Raw genomic sequence first — 22,292 nt, 5'->3', positions numbered from 1 at the left:
TGTCTTAGTTTGATGTGATCAAGGAACACGAGCAGTACTCGAACTCACGATCTCCCGGTCACGAGCAAATTCTCCAACCACTGAGCTACCGCGACCGATGAAAACTAGAGTCTAATAATGTTGAATAAAGTCTGTAACAGTCACAAACATGTCAAATAATCTCATTGCAGAAGATCCTATCAATGGCGGTGAAGACAGTGAACAATACTTGCAAGATGGCGAAGAATTTCTGATGGACAGAGAGAAGCGTGACGCTGGGGGTAACGAGTATATCACAAAATATGAAGACGATAGGAAAAGACGAGCAGTGGACGACGAAGATTATCTAGCTGAAGATGATGAAGATTATAGAAGGAAGAGAGAAATAAATGAAGAAAATTATGTTAATGAAGACACTGATGGTTATAGAAAGAAGAGGAAGGCTGGCGATGAAGATCACTTAGAAGATGATGATAGTAGGAGAGATGGTAGTGAAGAAAATTATGCTATAAGCGAAGAATACCGTGAGAAAAGAGACGCTGGAGATGAGGGGTATCCGAATAGCGATGATCATTTCGACGATGATAATCGATATGAGAGATCTATTGGTGGTCGGGATATGACTGTTGAAGATAACAGACAGAGAAGGGAGGCCAGATGTAAAGGCGGTATGACACTTCTCTCAAAAATACTCAGAGGGTGTCTTCAATATTAAAGCAGCTCCAGCGAAGTTAAATATCTAATATGATAATTTAGGAAATGTTCGGTAAATTAAATGGATTCGGATATTAAAAATAATTACCTATTGTTTCATTAGTTTGTTTACAGTAACGTGTAACGTCAAATTTTAATTCAATTCTCTGTTGCGTATTGTGTACTGAATAATTTTGTCTAATCATGGGTGAACAGGCAGGAGAACATACTCGCAAATAATGGGCATTTCCGTTACTTTCCCTTCCCAAGAGGCATCCCTCTATGAAGTATACCCACGTCCTAAAACACAACGCTAGCTAGCTAGAGATTATCATATTCCCAAGATGCACCACTCCCTACCTAGACACACACATTCTCCCACAACACATCACTCACTACCTAGAGACACACACATTCTCCCACAACACATTACTCACTAGCTAGACACACACATTCTCCTATAACACATTACTCACTAGCTAGACACACACATTCTCCCACATAACTCACTACCTATAGACACACACATTCTCCCACATTACTCACTACCTATAGACACACACATTCTCCCACATTACTCACTACCTATAGACACACACATTCTCCCACAACACATTACTCACTAGTTAGACACACACATACTCCCAAAACACATTACTCACTACCTATAGACACACACATTCTCCTACAACACTTTACTCACTAGCTAGACACACACATTCTCCTATAACACATTACTCACTAGCTAGACACACACATTCTCCCACATTACTCACTACCTATAGACACACACATTCTCCCACATTACTCACTACCTATAGACACACACATTCTCCCACATTACTCACTACCTATAGACACACACATTCTCCCACAACACATTACTCACTAGTTAGACACACACATACTCCCAAAACACATTACTCACTACCTATAGACACACACATTCTCCTACAACACTTTACTCACTACCTATAGATACACACATTCTCCTATAACACATTACTCACTAGCTATAGACACACTCATTCTCCCACAACACATTACTCACTAGCTAGATACACACATTCTCCCACAACATATTCCTCACTACCTATAGATACACACATTCTCCTATAACACATTACTCACTAGCTATAGACACACTCATTCTCCCACAACACATTACTCACTAGCTAGATACACACATTCTCCCACAACACATTCCTCACTACCTAGATACACACATTCTCCCATAACACATTACTCACTACCTAGATACACACATTCTCCCACAACACATTACTCACTAGCTAGACACACTCATTCTCCCACAACACATTACTCACTAGCTAGACACACACATTCTCCCACATTACTCACTACCTAGAGACACACACATTCTCTCACAACACATTACTCACTAGCTAGACACACTCATTCTCCCACAACACATTACTCCTACCTAGATACACACATTCTCCCACAACACATTACTCACTAGCTAGACATACACATTCTCCTACAACACATTACTCACTACCTAGATACACACATTCTCCCACAACACATTACTCACTAGCTAGACACACTCATTATCCTACAACACATTACTCACTAGCTAGACACACTCATTATCCTACAACACATTATTCACTACCTAGATACACACATTCTCCCACAACACTTTATTCACTACCTAGACACACACATTCTCCCACAACACATTACTCACTACCTAGACACTCACATTCTCCCACAACACATTACTCACGACCTATAGACACTCACATTCTCCTACAACACATTACTCACTAGCTAGACACACACATTCTCCAACAACACTTTATTCACTACCTAGACACACACATACTCTCACAACACATTACTCACTACCTATAGACACACACATTCTCCTAGAACACATTACTCACTAGCTAGACACACACATTCTCCCACAACACATTACTCACTACCTATAGACACACTCATTCTCCGATAACACATTACTCACTAGCTAGACACACTCATTCTCCCACAACACATTACTCACTAGCTAGACACATACATTCTACCACAACAAATTATTCACTACCTAGATACACACATTCTCCCACAACACTTTATTCACTACCTAGACACACACATTCTCCCACAACACATTACTGACTAGCTAGACACACACATTCTCCTACAACACATTACTCACTAGTTAGACACACACATTCTCCCACAACACATTACTCACTACCTATAGACACACTCATTCTCCTACAACACATTACTCACTACCTAGACACACTCATTCTCCCACAACACATTACTCACTAGCTAGACACACACATTCTCTCACAACACATTACTCACTAGCTATAGACACACACATTCTCTCACAACACATTACTCACTAGCTAGACACACACATTCTCCTACAACACATTACTCACTACCTATAGACACACTCATTCCCCCACAACACACTACTCACTAGCTAGACACACACATTCTCCCACATTACTCACTACCTAGACACACACATTCTCCTATAACACATTACTCACTAGTTAGACACACTCATTCTCCTACAACACATTACTCACTACCTATAGACACACACATTCTCGTACAATACATTACTCACTAGCTAGACACACTCATTCTCCTACAACACATTACTCACTAGCTAGACACACTCATTCTCCCACAACACATTACTCACTACCTATAGACACACACATTCTCGTATAACACATTACTCACTAGCTAGACACACTCATTCTCCTACAACACATTACTCACTAGCTAGACACACACATTCTCCTATAACACACTACTCACTAGCTAGACACACACATTCTCCCACAACACATTACTCACTACCTATAGACACACACATTCTCCCACAACACATTACTCACTAGCTAGACACACACATTCTCCCACAACACATTACTCACTAGCTAGACACACACATTCTCCCACAACACATTACTCACTAGCTAGACATACACATTCTCCCACATTACTCACTACCTATAGACACACACATTCTCCCACAACACATTACTCACTACCTATAGACACACATACTCTCCTACAACACATTACTCACTAGCTAGACACACACATTCTCCTATAACACATTACTCACTAGCTAGACACACACATTCTCCCACAACACATTACTCACTACCTATAGACACACACATTCTCCTACAACACATTACTCACTAGCTAGACACACACATTCTCCCACATTACTCACTACCTATAGACACACTCATTCTCCCACAACACATTACTCACTACCTATAGACACACACATTCTCCTACAACACATTACTCACTAGCTAGACACACTCATTCTCCTACAACACATTACTCACTAGCTAGACACACACATTCTCCTATAACACACTACTCACTAGCTAGACACACACATTCTCCCACAACACATTACTCACTACCTATAGACACACACATTCTCGTATAACACATTACTCACTAGCTAGACACACACATTCTCCCACATTACTCACTACCTATAGACACACACATTCTCCCACAACACATTACTCACTACCTTTAGACACACACATTCTCCTACAACACATTACTCACTAGCTAGACACACTCATTCTCCTACAACACATTACTCACTAGCTAGACACACACATTCTCCTATAACACATTACTCACTAGCTAGACACACACATTCTCCCACAACACATTACTCACTACCTATAGACACACACATTCTCCCACAACACATTACTCACTAGCTAGACACACACATTCTCCCACAACACATTACTCACTAGCTAGACATACACATTCTCCCACATTACTCACTACCTATAGACACACACATTCTCCCACAACACATTACTCACTACCTATAGACACACACATTCTCCTACAACACATTACTCACTACCTAGACACACACATTCTCCTATAACACATTACTCACTAGCTAGACACACACATTCTCCCACAACACATTACTCACTACCTAGACACACACATTCTCCTATAACACATTACTCACTAGCTAGACACACTCATTCTCCTACAACACATTACTCACTACCTATAGACACACACATTCTCGTATAACACATTACTCACTAGCTAGACACACTCATTCTCCTACAACACATTACTCACTAGCTAGACACACACATTCTCCTATAACACACTACTCACTAGCTAGACACACACATTCTCCCACAACACATTACTCACTACCTATAGACACACACATTCTCCCACAACACATTACTCACTAGCTAGACACACACATTCTCCCACAACACATTTCTCACTAGCTAGACACACACATTCTCCCACATTACTCACTACCTATAGACACACACATTCTCCCACAACACATTACTCACTACCTATAGACACACACATTCTCCTACAACACATTACTCACTAGCTAGACACACACATTCTCCCACAACACATTACTCACTACCTATAGACACACTCATTCTCCCACAACACATTACTCACTACCTAGATACACACATTCTCCTACAACACATTACTCACTAGCTAGACACACACATTCTCCCACAATACATTACTCACTAGCTAGACACACACACATTCTCCCACAACACATTACTCACTACCTAGAGACACACATTCTCCTATAACACATTACTCACTAGCTAGACACACACAATATCCCAGAACACATTACTCACTACCTAGACACACACATTCTCCCACAACACATTATTCACTACCTAGATACACACATTCTCCTACAACACATTACTCACTACCTAGATACACACATTCTCCCACAACACATTATTCACTACCTAGATACACACATTCTCCCACAACACATTACTCACTAGTTAGACACACACATACTCCCAAAACACATTACTCACTACCTATAGACACACACATTCTCCTACAACACTTTACTCACTACCTATAGATACACACATTCTCCTATAACACATTACTCACTAGCTATAGACACACTCATTCTCCCACAACACATTACTCACTAGCTAGATACACACATTCTCCCACAACATATTCCTCACTACCTATAGATACACACATTCTCCTATAACACATTACTCACTAGCTATAGACACACTCATTCTCCCACAACACATTACTCACTAGCTAGATACACACATTCTCCCACAACACATTCCTCACTACCTAGATACACACATTCTCCCACAACACATTACTCACTACCTAGATACACACATTCTCCCACAACACTTTATTCACTACCTAGACACACACATTCTCCCACAACACATTACTGACTAGCTAGACACACACATTCTCCTACAACACATTACTCACTAGTTAGACACACACATTCTCCCACAACACATTACTCACTACCTATAGACACACTCATTCTCCTACAACACATTACTCATTACCTAGACACACTCATTCTCCCACAACACATTACTCACTAGCTAGACACACACATTCTCTCACAACACATTACTCACTAGCTATAGACACACACATTCTCTCACAACACATTACTCACTAGCTAGACACACACATTCTCCTACAACACATTACTCACTACCTATAGACACACTCATTCCCCCACAACACACTACTCACTAGCTAGACACACACATTCTCCCACATTACTCACTACCTAGACACACACATTCTCCTATAACACATTACTCACTAGTTAGACACACTCATTCTCCTACAATACATTACTCACTACCTATAGCCACACACATTCTCGTACAACACATTACTCACTAGCTAGACACACTCATTCTCCTACAACACATTACTCACTAGCTAGACACACTCATTCTCCCACAACACATTACTCACTACCTATAGACACACACATTCTCGTATAACACATTACTCACTAGCTAGACACACTCATTCTCCTACAACACATTACTCACTAGCTAGACACACACATTCTCCTATAACACACTACTCACTAGCTAGACACACACATTCTCCCACAACACATTACTCACTACCTATAGACACACACATTCTCCCACAACACATTACTCACTAGCTAGACACACACATTCTCCCACAACACATTACTCACTAGCTAGACACACACATTCTCCCACAACACATTACTCACTAGCTAGACATACACATTCTCCCACATTACTCACTACCTATAGACACACACATTCTCCCACAACACATTACTCACTACCTATAGACACACATACTCTCCTACAACACATTACTCACTAGCTAGACACACACATTCTCCTATAACACATTACTCACTAGCTAGACACACACATTCTCCCACAACACATTACTCACTACCTATAGACACACACATTCTCCTACAACACATTACTCACTAGCTAGACACACACATTCTCCCACATTACTCACTACCTATAGACACACTCATTCTCCCACAACACATTACTCACTACCTATAGACACACACATTCTCCTACAACACATTACTCACTAGCTAGACACACTCATTCTCCTACAACACATTACTCACTAGCTAGACACACACATTCTCCTATAACACATTACTCACTAGCTAGACACACACATTCTCCCACAACACATTACTCACTACCTATAGACACACACATTCTCCCACAACACATTACTCACTAGCTAGACACACACATTCTCCCACAACACATTACTCACTAGCTAGACATACACATTCTCCCACATTACTCACTACCTATAGACACACACATTCTCCCACAACACATTACTCACTACCTATAGACACACACATTCTCCTACAACACATTACTCACTACCTAGACACACACATTCTCCTATAACACATTACTCACTAGCTAGACACACACATTCTCCCACAACACATTACTCACTACCTAGACACACACATTCTCCTATAACACATTACTCACTAGCTAGACACACTCATTCTCCTACAACACATTACTCACTACCTATAGACACACACATTCTCGTATAACACATTACTCACTAGCTAGACACACTCATTCTCCTACAACACATTACTCACTAGCTAGACACACACATTCTCCTATAACACACTACTCACTAGCTAGACACACACATTCTCCCACAACACATTACTCACTACCTATAGACACACACATTCTCCCACAACACATTACTCACTAGCTAGACACACACATTCTCCCACAACACATTTCTCACTAGCTAGACACACACATTCTCCCACATTACTCACTACCTATAGACACACACATTCTCCCACAACACATTACTCACTACCTATAGACACACACATTCTCCTACAACACATTACTCACTAGCTAGACACACACATTCTCCCACAACACATTACTCACTACCTATAGACACACTCATTCTCCCACAACACATTACTCACTACCTAGATACACACATCCTCCTACAACACATTACTCACTAGCTAGACACACACATTCTCCCACAATACATTACTCACTAGCTAGACACACACACATTCTCCCACAACACATTACTCACTACCTAGAGACACACATTCTCCTATAACACATTACTCACTAGCTAGACACACACAATATCCCAGAACACATTACTCACTACCTAGACACACACATTCTCCCACAACACATTATTCACTACCTAGATACACACATTCTCCTACAACACATTACTCACTACCTAGATACACACATTCTCCCACAACACATTATTCACTACCTAGATACACACATTCTCCCACAACACATTATTCACTAGCTAGACACACACATTCTCCTACAACACATTACTCACTACCTATAGACACACACATTCTCCTAGAACACATTACTCACTAGCTAGATACACTCATTATCCTACAACACATTATTCACTACCTAGAAACAAAAATCCTCCTACAACACATTACTCACTAGCTCAACACACACATTCTCCTACAACACATTACTCACTAGCTCAACACACACATTTTCCTACAACACATTACTCACTAGCTAGACACACACATTCTCCCACAACATATTACTCACTACCTAGACACTCACATTCTCCTACAACACATTACTCACTAGCTAGACACACTCATTATCCTACAACACATTACTCACTACCTAGATACACACATTCTCCTACAACACATTACTCACTAGCTAGACACACTCATTATCCTACAACACATTACTCACTAGCAAGACACACACATTCTCCCACAACACATTACTCACGACCTATAGACACACATATTCTCCCACAACACATTATTCACTACCTATAGACACACACATTCTCCCACAACACATTACTCACTACCTAGACACTCACATTCTCCCACAACACATTACTCACTAGCTAGACACACTCATTATCCTACAACACATTACTCACTACCTAGATACACACATTCTCCTACAACACATTACTCACTAGCTAGACACACTCATTATCCTACAACACATTACTCACTAGCTAGACACACACATTCTCCCACAACACATTACTCACGACCTATAGACACACATATTCTCCCACAACAAATTATTCACTACCTAGACACACACATTCTCCTATAACACATTACTCACTAGCTAGACACACTCATTATCCTACAACACATTACTCACTAGCTAGACACACTCATTATCCTACAACACATTACTCACTAGCTAGACACACACATTCTCCCACAACACATTACTCACGACCTATAGACACACACATTCTCCCACAACACATTATTCACTAGCTATAGACACACACATTCTCCCACAACACATTACTCACTACCTAGACACACACATTCTCCTACAACACATTACTCACTAGCTAGACACATACATTCTCCTACAACTCATTACTCACAACCTAAAGAAACACTCATTCTCCCACAACACATTACTCACTACCTAGACACACACATTCTCCTATAACACATTACTGACTAGCTAGACACACACATTCTCCTACAACACATTACTCACTAGTTAGACACACACATTCTCCCACAATACATTACTCACTACCTATAGACACACTCATTCTCCTACAACATATTACTCACTACCTAGACACACTCATTCTCCCACAACACATTACTCACTAGCTAGACACACACATTCTCTCACTACACATTACTCACTAGCTATAGACACACACATTCTCTCACAACACATTACTCACTAGCTAGACACACACATTCTCCTACAACACATTACTCACTACCTATAGACACACTCATTCCCCCACAACACACTACTCACTAGCTAGACACACACATTCTCCCACATTACTCACTACCTAGACACACACATTCTCTTATAACACATTACTCACTAGTTAGACACACTCATTCTCCTACAACACATTACTCACTACCTATAGACACACACATTCTCGTACAACACATTACTCACTAGCTAGACACACTCATTCTCCTACAACACATTACTCACTAGCTAGACACACTCATTCTCCCACAACACATTACTCACTACCTATAGACACACACATTCTCGTATAACACATTACTCACTAGCTAGACACACTCATTCTCCTACAACACATTACTCACTAGCTAGACACACACATTCTCCTATAACACACTACTCACTAGCTAGACACACACATTCTCCCACAACACATTACTCACTACCTATAGACACACACATTCTCCCACAACACATTACTCACTAGCTAGACACACACATTCTCCCAAAACACATTACTCACTAGCTAGACACACACATTCTCCCACATTACTCACTACCTATAGACACACACATTCTCCCACAACACATTACTCACTACCTATAGACACACATATTCTCCTACAACACATTACTCACTAGCTAGACACACACATTCTCCTATATCACATTACTCACTAGCTAGACACACACATTCTCCCACAACACATTACTCACTACCTATAGACACACACATTCTCCTACAACACATTACTCACTAGCTAGACACACACATTCTCCCACATTACTCACTACGTATAGACACACTCATTCTCCCACAACACATTACTCACTACCTATAGACACACACATTCTCCTACAACACATTACTCACTAGCTAGACACACTCATTCTCCTACAACACATTACTCACTACCTAGACACACACATTCTCCTATAACACACTACTCACTAGCTAGACACACACATTCTCCCACAACACATTACTCACTACCTATAGACACACACATTCTCGTATAACACATTACTCACTAGCTAGACACACACATTCTCCCACATTACTCACTACCTATAGACACACACATTCTCCCACAACACATTACTCACTACCTTTAGACACACACATTCTCCTACAACACATTACTCACTAGCTAGACACACTCATTCTCCTACAACACATTACTCACTAGCTAGACACACACATTCTCCTATAACACATTACTCACTAGCTAGACACACACATTCTCCCACAACACATTACTCACTACCTATAGACACACACATTCTCCCACAACACATTACTCACTAGCTAGACACACACATTCTCCCACAACACATTACTCACTAGCTAGACATACACATTCTCCCACATTACTCACTACCTATAGACACACACATTCTCCCACAACACATTACTCACTACCTATAGACACACACATTCTCCTACAACACATTACTCACTACCTAGACACACACATTCTCCTATAACACATTACTCACTAGCTAGACACACACATTCTCCCACAACACATTACTCACTACCTAGACACACACATTCTCCTATAACACATTACTCACTAGCTAGACACACTCATTCTCCTACAACACATTACTCACTACCTATAGACACACACATTCTCGTATAACACATTACTCACTAGCTAGACACACTCATTCTCCTACAACACATTACTCACTAGCTAGACACACACATTCTCCTATAACACACTACTCACTAGCTAGACACACACATTCTCCCACAACACATTACTCACTACCTATAGACACACACATTCTCCCACAACACATTACTCACTAGCTAGACACACACATTCTCCCACAACACATTACTCACTAGCTAGACACACACATTCTCCCACATTACTCACTACCTATAGACACACACATTCTCCCACAACACATTACTCACTACCTATAGACACACACATTCTCCTACAACACATTACTCACTAGCTAGACACACACATTCTCCTACAACACACTACTCACTAGCTAGACACACTCATTCTCCCACAACACATTACTCACTACCTATAGACACACACATTCTCCTACAACACATTACTCACTAGCTAGACACACTCATTCTCCTACAACACATTACTCACTAGCTAGACACACACATTCTCCTACAACACATTACTCACTAGTTAGACACACACATTCTCCCACAACACATTACTCACTACCTATAGACACACACATTCTCCTACAACACATTACTTACTACCTAGACACACTCATTCTCCTACAACACATTACTCACTAGCTAGACACACACATTCTCCTACAACACATTACTCACTACCTATAGACACACAACATTCCTCACTACCTAGACACACACATTCTCCTACAACACATTACTCACTAGCTAGACACAATCATTGTCCTACAACACATTCCTCACTAGCTAGACACACACATTCTCCTACAACACATTACTCACTAGCTAGACACAATCATTATCCTACAACACATTCCTCACTAGCTAGACACACACATTCTCCTACAACACATTCCTCACTACCTATAGACACACATATTCTCTCACAACAAATTACTCACTACCTAGACACACACATTCTCCTACAACACATTACTCACTAGCTAGACACATACATTCTCCTACAACTCATTACTCACAACCTAAAGAAACACTCATTCTCCCACAACACATTACTCACTACCTAGACACACACATTCTCCTATAACACATTACTCACTAGCTAGACACACACATTCTCCCACATTACTCACTACCTATAGACACACACATTCTCCTACAACACACTACTCACTAGCTAGACACACACATTCTCCCACATTACTCACTACCTAGAGACACACACATTCTCCCACAACACATTACTCACTAGTTAGACACACACATTCTCCTACAACACATTACTCACTACCTATAGACACACACATTCTCCTACAACACATTACTTACTACCTAGATACACACATTCTCCTACAACACATTACTCACTAGTTAGACACACTCATTCTCCTACAACACATTACTCACTAGCTAGACACACACATTCTCCTACAACACATTACTCACTAGCTAGACACACACAATCTCCCATGAGAAGATAAACATACTGGTATAACTGTCATACACAATTGAGAATTAAGAATACTTTTGTAGGTGTGTATCGTTCAACACATCACACTAAAATTTAATTTCCTAATTGAGTTCTAAAAGGGCAAATGAATTTTGACAGTATTTAAAGAGGGCTCATTGCCCATTATAGGTAATAATATAAACAGTTTGCCTGCTTGGTGTCCAGGAGTAGAGGTTTTCTGAAATATACGTGTATAATTGCATTTTCAATATATGATCAACTAAGCCCTACCCTGGGACTCGAACCCAGGGGTAATAAATTTCACACTGCTCATCATAATCATACAAACAGTTTGTTTATTTGATGCTCAGCAGTCTCTGTTGCATTTTCAATTGACCAATTTAGTCCTACCCATGTATCTGAACACTGGGTAATGAATTTCACAATTTTGGTAGAGTGGAAACCAACATATCTTTTTTGGCCTAAACAGAAAGTCGGGAATATTGATGAAAAGCACAGGCTTGATGGTCTTGTATGCAACATTTTTACAGACCCAACCACAATTTTAGTGGAGTTAATCTACTTTTGAAGACTACCATAATACACATAATCATGGAAACATATTACCTCCTTGACGTCCAGCAGAAAAGATTTTACATTGTCGATATACATGTGTATAAGGCCAAATAAAATAATATGTGTGGTTCCAATTACACTCCCTTGAAAAATAGGGTAGGTAGGTATGGATTTTATTTCATTTTTTGAATTTATTCTTTTTTTAATGATAGAATGATAGATGCGTATAGTCAGTTTTTAAATCGAGGTAAGCTACTGACAAACAAGTTGATGGTACAGGGGTTTCAACAGTCTCGATTTAAGTCAGCATTTCGCAAATTCTATGGTCGTTATAACGATCTAGTTCATCAATACAACCTATCATTGGGTGAAATGCTGTCAGACTTGTTTCATACCGATTGTTAAGCCGTTCTTGGCACACTAATTTTGACTGCGGATAACTCCGTTTACTTGATCAGGATATAGGGCTCACGGCGGGTCAACAGGGGATGCTTACTCCTCCTAGGCACCTGATCCCACCTCTGGTGTGTCCAGGGGTCCGTGTTTGCCCAACTATCTATTTTGTATTGCTTATAGGAGTTATGAGATTGATCACGGTTTGTTATCTTCACCTTGCATGGAAATACAAATTTCTTTTACTTTCACTTCTTTGCATGTACCATTTATATATGTTGTGATATATACCTATCAAAATTGGTAGGGATCATGCACCCTAGTTTTGACAATTCTTATAAATATATATATTTCAAATAAAAAATAAATACAGATAAAAAATCAGTGCATTTGCCAAAATCATGCATTTGAACATGAAATTAGGAAATGATATTTCAATCAGAGTATTGTTTTCGAGGCTCCCTTCCAAGTTGTTAAATCTATCCAACTAATCAAAAATAAGGAGGGTGATTGCTCAGTATATTCAAACAACCTGGAATTTGCACTATTGTTTATGTAAGCACTCTTTAGTTCTAAGTCACTTTCTGTCTAATGTTAGTAAGTGTTTACAGCTTAGCATTTTAGCGGTATCAATATATTGGCTATGAATGAACTTACAGTCAAGCTTCACCTGAAGGAAAACGGGTCAAAAACCTATATGTATAGTGATACATTTATATATTATTATGCAGCCCTTCTCATTAAAGAAAATCTTGAAAAAAATTAATTATATTTGGCAAAATATGGTAACTGATAGGAAATAGTCAACAAAAAAAGTTTAAGGTCAGGGGTAAAACCCAGAGACAGTTGGGTAACCGGAACCACACACGTTTTTTAACCGGAACCACACACGTTTTTTAACCGGAACCACACACGTTTTTTAACCGGAACCACACACGTTTTTTAACCGGAACCACACACGTTTTTTTACACACGTTTTTTTATTTGGCCTAACCAACTCAGCCCCATCCTATTAGGGCCTGACCCCAAGGGTCATAAATTTCAGTTTTGGTGGAGGGTTAATGTGCATACATTTGCTTTTTCAATGTCCAGAAGTAAAGAAGATTTTCTAATATACATGATGTACAGCATAGTGACCATGAAATTCATAATTTTCATTCCCCTTCACCCTTCACCCATTAGATGTTATATACATGTATAAAAATTGATTGAAAAAATTTCAGCCACTCCAGAGAAGAAACTGAAAATGTTCAAAAGTGTAAAACGGACGCACAACGAGGGACAGTAACAAATCTTCAATAGCAATAGGTCACCTGAACAACTCAGTTGACCTAAAAAGTTGATAATCAGGATTTTCCTGAAATATATAGTTAAACTTTTCTGTGGAAAGAGAAGGCCTGAAAGTTGGTGGTCTCTGAATAGATGTAGGGGCTCAGAAGGGTTTGACAGTACATGCATCATGTTTGAATATCATACGATACAGTGTTTCTGAAATCTCTTTCGTATATATTTGTCATTTCAATAATTTTACTCATGCAAATATTAAAATGTTCTGTCATTTCAGTCTGAAGAAATGTCAATCTAATTAAAATTAAATCCTATGATCACAGGGTTTTATCCAGCATTTAGTTGTTACTACCCATTTTATATTCATGGGGAATTTTTGAGAATGGAATATAATATCCACAGATTATAACAGCCATATAAAGTGATTAATTACTCATTTCATCTATATTGCAAGTCTGACAATTGTAGAAAATGACTTAGAATATTAAAAAAAAAAAATGATTTTTGTTGAAAATTCTTATACAAAGTTTCTACAAATGAAGGGGATTTTTTTATCTGTGGAAGGGGAAATATCCATTTTTTGCCAAGGCCCAAGGGGGGAAGGTACCTTTTACCAGTAGTAAAAACCAACCTAGATAAATCCCTGGATCAGCTCATCTACTATCGTTACACATACCTATGGAATGGATCATAGAATCTAATTTTAATTAGATTGAAGAAATGTTTGGTGGTGAACCTTCGAATCAGCAGATTATGGAAAATTACATAATTGCTGTACACATAAGAACTCAAGAAAATTATATTTCTCATCAAATATTTTTAATTTTAAGCTCAGTAGAAAGAAAATGTCAAATATCGTCTAATAAAGCAGGACCTAAAGCCCCCTCTCTGAACTGCTTTAAAACCAATCTTGCAGATGCAATATAATCTGGGAAATAATCATAGTTATTGGAATCTATAGACTTCATTCTCTTAATAAAATTATTTTCTTTTGCGACATGGTTTAACAGCACAGTAACATCGTCTGTTGGTTCAGGTAAATTGAAATGTTCCATATACCTAAAGTCCCTATGTTTATTGAACCAATACAGCATAAAGTCCACAACTAAATCTTCACCAACTACATGGTCTGGAACGCACCCACACAGTGCCAATTTCATACCTTCCTCCACATCAGAGACCCTCGGTGTGAGGATTCCAGGAGTATCAGTTAGGTAAACTGGGGGGTTAAAGTTCGCGCGGATTTTTCCTGATACGGATCTTGTAACACCAGCTATAGCCCCAACTTTTAAGGATTTTTTCTTCATTGTTGTGTGAGTATGTCTGACATAATTAATGAAAGTTGACTTCCCTACATTTGGCACACCAATCACAGCCATTTCATAATCCTGTGAAGTCTCTCGATTAAAGCGTGGCTTACTGTGAATCGCCTCCACAATGACTGGAAACAGCTCTCTTTTGATCACTTTAGATTTTGGATCGGTTAAATTTGTGAACAAAACTTTATCTACTCCTTCTTCCTTCAGTCTATGAACAATATCATTTTTTCTGCTAATATCTGCTAGATCACATTTATTCAATAGTAAAACGTGCGCTTTCATTTTCATCAGGTCTTTGAACAAAGGGGTTCGTCCCGAGAACGGAACCCGTGAATCGTGTATTTCCAAAACACAGTCTATTGAGCGCAGACGTGACAACAACTGAGCGATTCCTTTCTGCATGTGTCCTGGAAACCATTGCACCTGATGGCCATGTGGAAGCACAAAGGCGTGCCTAAAATTGCACGAAAAATTTAGAAATTTTGTTGACATCTCCGTTCTACAAGGGCGCATCCATTGATCCAGTACCCGGATGTATGCAAACTTTTAGCCACTTTAGCCAAGTCATCCATGAAATGTTTCGCAATGTGATTTGCATGCATTTTATGGTGTTGCGGGGGTGGGGGTGGGGTGGGGGTGGTAGTCTGGTCCCCGCCCCCACCACTCCTTGATCACTCGTTTTGGATCAGTGATCAAGGAGTGGAGGGGGCGGGGACCAGACTAGGGAGGGGGGGGGGGGGGGGGTTGCCAACTTCAATTTGTCTGATATTCTTTACACTCCCATTCCTCGCGATGAATGAAAGACTAGAATTTTTGACATTCTAGACAGCCCAAAAATCATATCAAGTGATCAGGCATTCAAAAAAAAAAAAAAAATTGTTAAACACCACTCTGATTTTACGCTGAAGTTACTATTAAAATAAAGCTGGGGTTCCGTATTGAGAATATATTCGTTACACTGGGGGGGGGGGGGGGGGGGGGGGGGGGGGGGGGGGTTCGGTTCTTCAGTACATTACACGACGGTTTTATACATTGGGGACATCCCTCAGTACATCACACGCTTATATTCCGACTACCATTGATTCGTTGATTTGAATCCATTCAGTAATTTGAACTTTGCATGTAAAGTAATCCATGTATTTTAGAAAATGTATGAAAGGGAAAACTAATGCAATGAGATATATACTGGGGGGTTGGAAACCAAATTTTTTAATGATATTGTGGAATTTGATGCTGTTAGATAAAGGAAAACTCAGGTTAAGAGGGCCTCAGTAGCACACCCACCCACCCCTCAAATCTGTCTATGCATACTCTTCCTGCACTCAATTTCTGTCTTACTCAAATACTCTCTCACCCTTTCTTTTCTTCTCACTCACTCTTTATCTCTCTCTTTCACTCTTACACTCTCTCTATTCTCCCCTGTCTCAATATTTTTCCATAGAGCTGCTAATCTTACTGACAGGCAGACCGGGAATCGATTACCCCCCCCCCCCCCCCCTCCTATATTAAGTTCGAGTTCCGGAGTTCAATTCGGTCTGACCGCTACAAATCTACATGTAATCACTGGTGTTTTATCTATGTACAGTACATGGATTTTCCAAAACAGCGAATGAAAAATAGCTTGTGTATCCCTGGATCCGCCCTTATGCTTTCTTGTCTTACGTAGGAACCATTATGTCGTCATACATCGTGACGTTGCATGTCTTGTGTTTTGGTTACCGTCAAGTCGAAGAGACAAGACGTGTTTTGAGGCAAGAGTCTCTTGAGAAAATTTTACGAAGTATCTGCGATCTAAATCACAGAGATGAGCGGCGGCGCTTATAAGAGGGTAATTAATCTTGAGAGTTTACTGATACATTATGTACGGAATTAACTTATAAGCCCGATCTCTTAGAGAAGAATGTAACCCCCAAGGCCATGCCTAGATCGGGACTAGTCTGAGGTGGGAGGGGGGGGGGGTCTCCAATATTAAAGCATATTGAAACGACAGAATATTAGGCTTGTCAAACATAAGTTATTCTTTCTTCGTGAAATTCCGCGAAATGTCATATGCTAGCTCAACTCCACGTCACGATGTCCTCCGAAAAGTTTGAGTTGGAGACTCGGCGTTCGTTGGCAGCTTGATTGAATGTGTAAATTTTCCCTGGACATTCATTTTATAAGTGGAGGATTATTGTATGGTTTGGCCCATATACGTACGGCCACAGTTTAAGATAGACTTGGGGCTTTTTTAAAAAATAGTTTATTCATATTTCAAAGTGTCCTTACAATGTCCAAGACATTCGGGCGCATGTCTTGATAACAAGAAAACATTGATATATATATATTTGCATCACAATATATTACTAATTTTAAAACATATTGAAATCTATACGTAACATTTTGTATACATGAGAGTACATCTTTAAAGAAGCTTCAACATGCATGTATATACATTGTATATATTTTCGGTACTTTCTTCAATTTCTTTGATTCTACAGTACATCTTGTATTTGGAAATAACAGTTGCTATAGTAGAAATTACGTTATTCAAAATGACAATTCTGTGGTTGTTTTCAAAATAAAATCCAATAAAAATGTGTTTCCATTTGATGTCAAATTTGACAACCTTTGACGTTATTTCCCATATATGCTTTACATTTTCACAAAAATAAATCAAGTGTTCATTGTCTTCAACATTTTCTTTACATAATTCACACATGTTTGATTCGGTTTTCTTTATTTTCATGAGAAGATTTATTACATAGAAGACTATTGAGAAGTTTAAACTTAAATTCTGCTACTTTTTTTCATACATTATCATACATGTATCTACGACTTTGTTTTTGTAAATGAGACTCCAGGAGGGTCTTTTGATATTTAAAGTTCTACTATAGTAGGATTGATACAGGGGGTATGAAATTTCTTTTGAACAAAAATGGTATACATCTTTCTCGATGAAATATCAGTTATTTCAAGAGGTTTTTTCATTGATGTAATTTCAAAAATGAGTTTCAAGCGCAGGTTTTGATAGGGTAAATCTTGGCAATTCAAATTTCTTAACTTTCTAAAAATATTACTCATGATTTTGTATTCGCATAGAATATTTCTTTTTCACTAAAGATTATCGTAAAACCATTCAATGGGTTTAATACCATCAACAATATCAACCTTATTATTTATATATATCAATCTTATAAAATCAATCTTAAACCACTTTGTATCCAATTTTCAAAAAATACACACTTTCCTTTTTAATTTTTTAATATTGAAAAAGTTTGTTACACCACAATGATTGACATAGAACTTAATACAATTTCATATCATTGATGTCCTGGCATCTTTTGCATGAATTGGAAAATATGAATAATTCAGTATAGAACGTGTTAAAATTGCTAATTAGTTCAAAATCATTCACAACGGTAGCATTTGTTTTCAGTATATAGTCGATATCAATATTTCTTTCAATACAAAAACTATTCAAAAAATCTTTTAAACTGTCGTTGGAGGAATATATGTTCTCCACACCCATGCTGCCTTTAATGACTTTATTTTGGATTCAATATCAACTAGATTGATACTACCTTTAGATATTTTCCCAATCATCGTATTTCTTTTAATTCTGTCCTTTTTGTTCCAAATAAAATGAAAATAAAATTATTAAGAAGTTTGATCTTTTGGATGATCGAGTATAGATGTTGTATATATAAATTTTGATATATAGCAAGAGTATTGATTAGACACACCTTTCCAAAAATAGTGAATTTTTTTTTTCCACGATTCAAAAAGCTTTTCTACATCATCTATCTTTTTGGTCCAGTTATCTTTATAACATAAATCTTTGTCATGCCCAATATGTATACCTAATACCCTTAAACATGTGTCATTCACTGTAATACCATTTATATCTGCATATTGACCCGTCAGTGGTCCTAATAAAATACACTCTGTTTTTGAAAGGTTTAATTTCATACCAGAGAACTTACTAAAAGTATTGATTTCACTAATCGCTGATTTTACAGAAGTGATATCTTTCAAAGGTAATGAACAATCGTCAGCATGTTGTAATGTTTTTACTTCACAGTTCATACCTTTCTTTTTAAAACCGTGCATTTCGTCATTATGACGTAATCTAATTGACAGTATTTCAGCAACAAACAGAAAAATTATCGCCGAGATCGGACACCCTTGCATCATCTTCTTGAGAGCCAATTGTTATTTTTAAGTCTAAAACAGGATTTTTGTATAGAATTTGAATCCATTTGATGAATCCTTGACCAAAATTAAAGAACTCTAGTGTTTTTATCATAATTGTCCATTCGACAAAATCGAACGCATTTTGAAAATCTAGCAAATGTAAAATTGCCTCTTCATTACTATTTTCACAATATTCAAAAATATCAACAATAAGTCTAGCATTCATACCAATATATCGACCTTTTATGTAGGCAGACTGATCCTTTGATATAACATTTTCCAATATTTTTTGTAATCTTCTTGCTAATACAAAGGCTAAAATCTTATAATCTGTATTGGTAAGGCTGATAGGTCTATAATTATTCAGGTGTCTTTTATCTCCTTTTTTATATAATAGTGAAATGACAGATAAACGTTGTGAATAAGTATTTAGTAAGTGATTTTTTTTCATATGAACATTTCATGCAGGAATAAAAATGACTCTTTAGCTCATTCCAAAAATTTCTTATAACACTCTGATGGTATTCCATCTAAACCAGGAGATTTGTTCTTCGTATCAAATAAGGCATCCGTATATTCATCAAGAGCTGGATATTGGTTTAACATATTCTTGTCATCATTGCTTAAAACATTCTCAAAACTTGTATTTTGTAAATATTCATTCAATTCACAATTTTTGTTTTCTTTTTGATTTGTATATAATTTTTCATAAAAGTCACACATGGTTTTCAAAAATCTTCATCTTTATGTTTAACTTTATTTTTCTCATTGAACAATTGCTTAATTGTATTTTTTGGACTGACTACTCTTTTCCAAACCCATAAAATATGCTGAACTCTTTTCACCATTTTCAATCAAATTAGCTCGTGATCTTATTTGAGCACCAACTGCTTTTCGATCAATTAAAACATTTTAAAGTTCATTTTCAAGATTTCTTTTTTCGTTCATGTCTATTAAAAAAGAATTCTTGTTTTCAATACTAAATATTTTGTTCTCAATACACTTTATTCTTTCTTTGATTTTTTTGTTTGCTCGTGATGAAAAGCTGATACAAAAAGATTTGATACCATATATCAAATTTTCCCATGATACTTGTTGGTCTGCACTAAAATTATCAAATTTTTAATATATGATTTCATGTCCAAAACAAAACTTTCATCTTGCAGTAAGGATACATTAAATTTCCAGTAACGTCTACCTCTCTCGTTCTTATTCATTAACATAGGTAATGACAAACATAGATGATCGCTCATCTAGTGCCATTTGAATGAGTACCGGGTATTCGTCTAATAACAACACCTCTGATTTCATACATAAAATGTTTTGTGATAAATATGTAATCAATACGACTTTTCGGGGCGTCGCTTGCATCACACCACGTATGTCCAGTTTTGTCTGGATGTAATCGTGGGTGTTTTATCTGTGTACATTGCATGGATTTTCCAAAACAGCAAATTTTATGAAAAATAGCTTGTGTATCCCTGGATCCGCCCTTATGCTTTCTTATCTTACGTAGGAACCATTATGTCGTCATACATCGTGACGTTGCATGTCTTGTGTTTTGGTTACCGTCAAGTCGAAGAGACAAGACGTGT

General features: G+C 38.1%; 1 protein-coding gene across 1 annotated transcript; it reads right to left on the bottom strand.

The window, feature by feature from the left end:
* Positions 1 to 15,999: 15,999 nt before the first annotated feature.
* On the bottom strand, positions 16,000 to 17,063 carry LOC125666446 (mitochondrial ribosome-associated GTPase 1-like). The gene has a single exon (XM_048899609.2). The coding sequence runs from the start codon at positions 17,032 to 17,034 to the stop codon at positions 16,051 to 16,053; it is 984 nt and encodes a 327-aa protein (XP_048755566.2). The 5' UTR covers positions 17,035 to 17,063; the 3' UTR covers positions 16,000 to 16,050.
* Between the last annotated feature and the right edge of the window lie 5,229 nt (positions 17,064 to 22,292).

This window comes from Ostrea edulis, chromosome 10, assembly GCF_947568905.1.
Source record: "Ostrea edulis chromosome 10, xbOstEdul1.1, whole genome shotgun sequence".
NCBI classification, from domain to species: Eukaryota; Metazoa; Mollusca; class Bivalvia; order Ostreida; family Ostreidae; genus Ostrea; species Ostrea edulis.
This window is presented reverse-complemented; position numbering and strand designations above follow the sequence as displayed.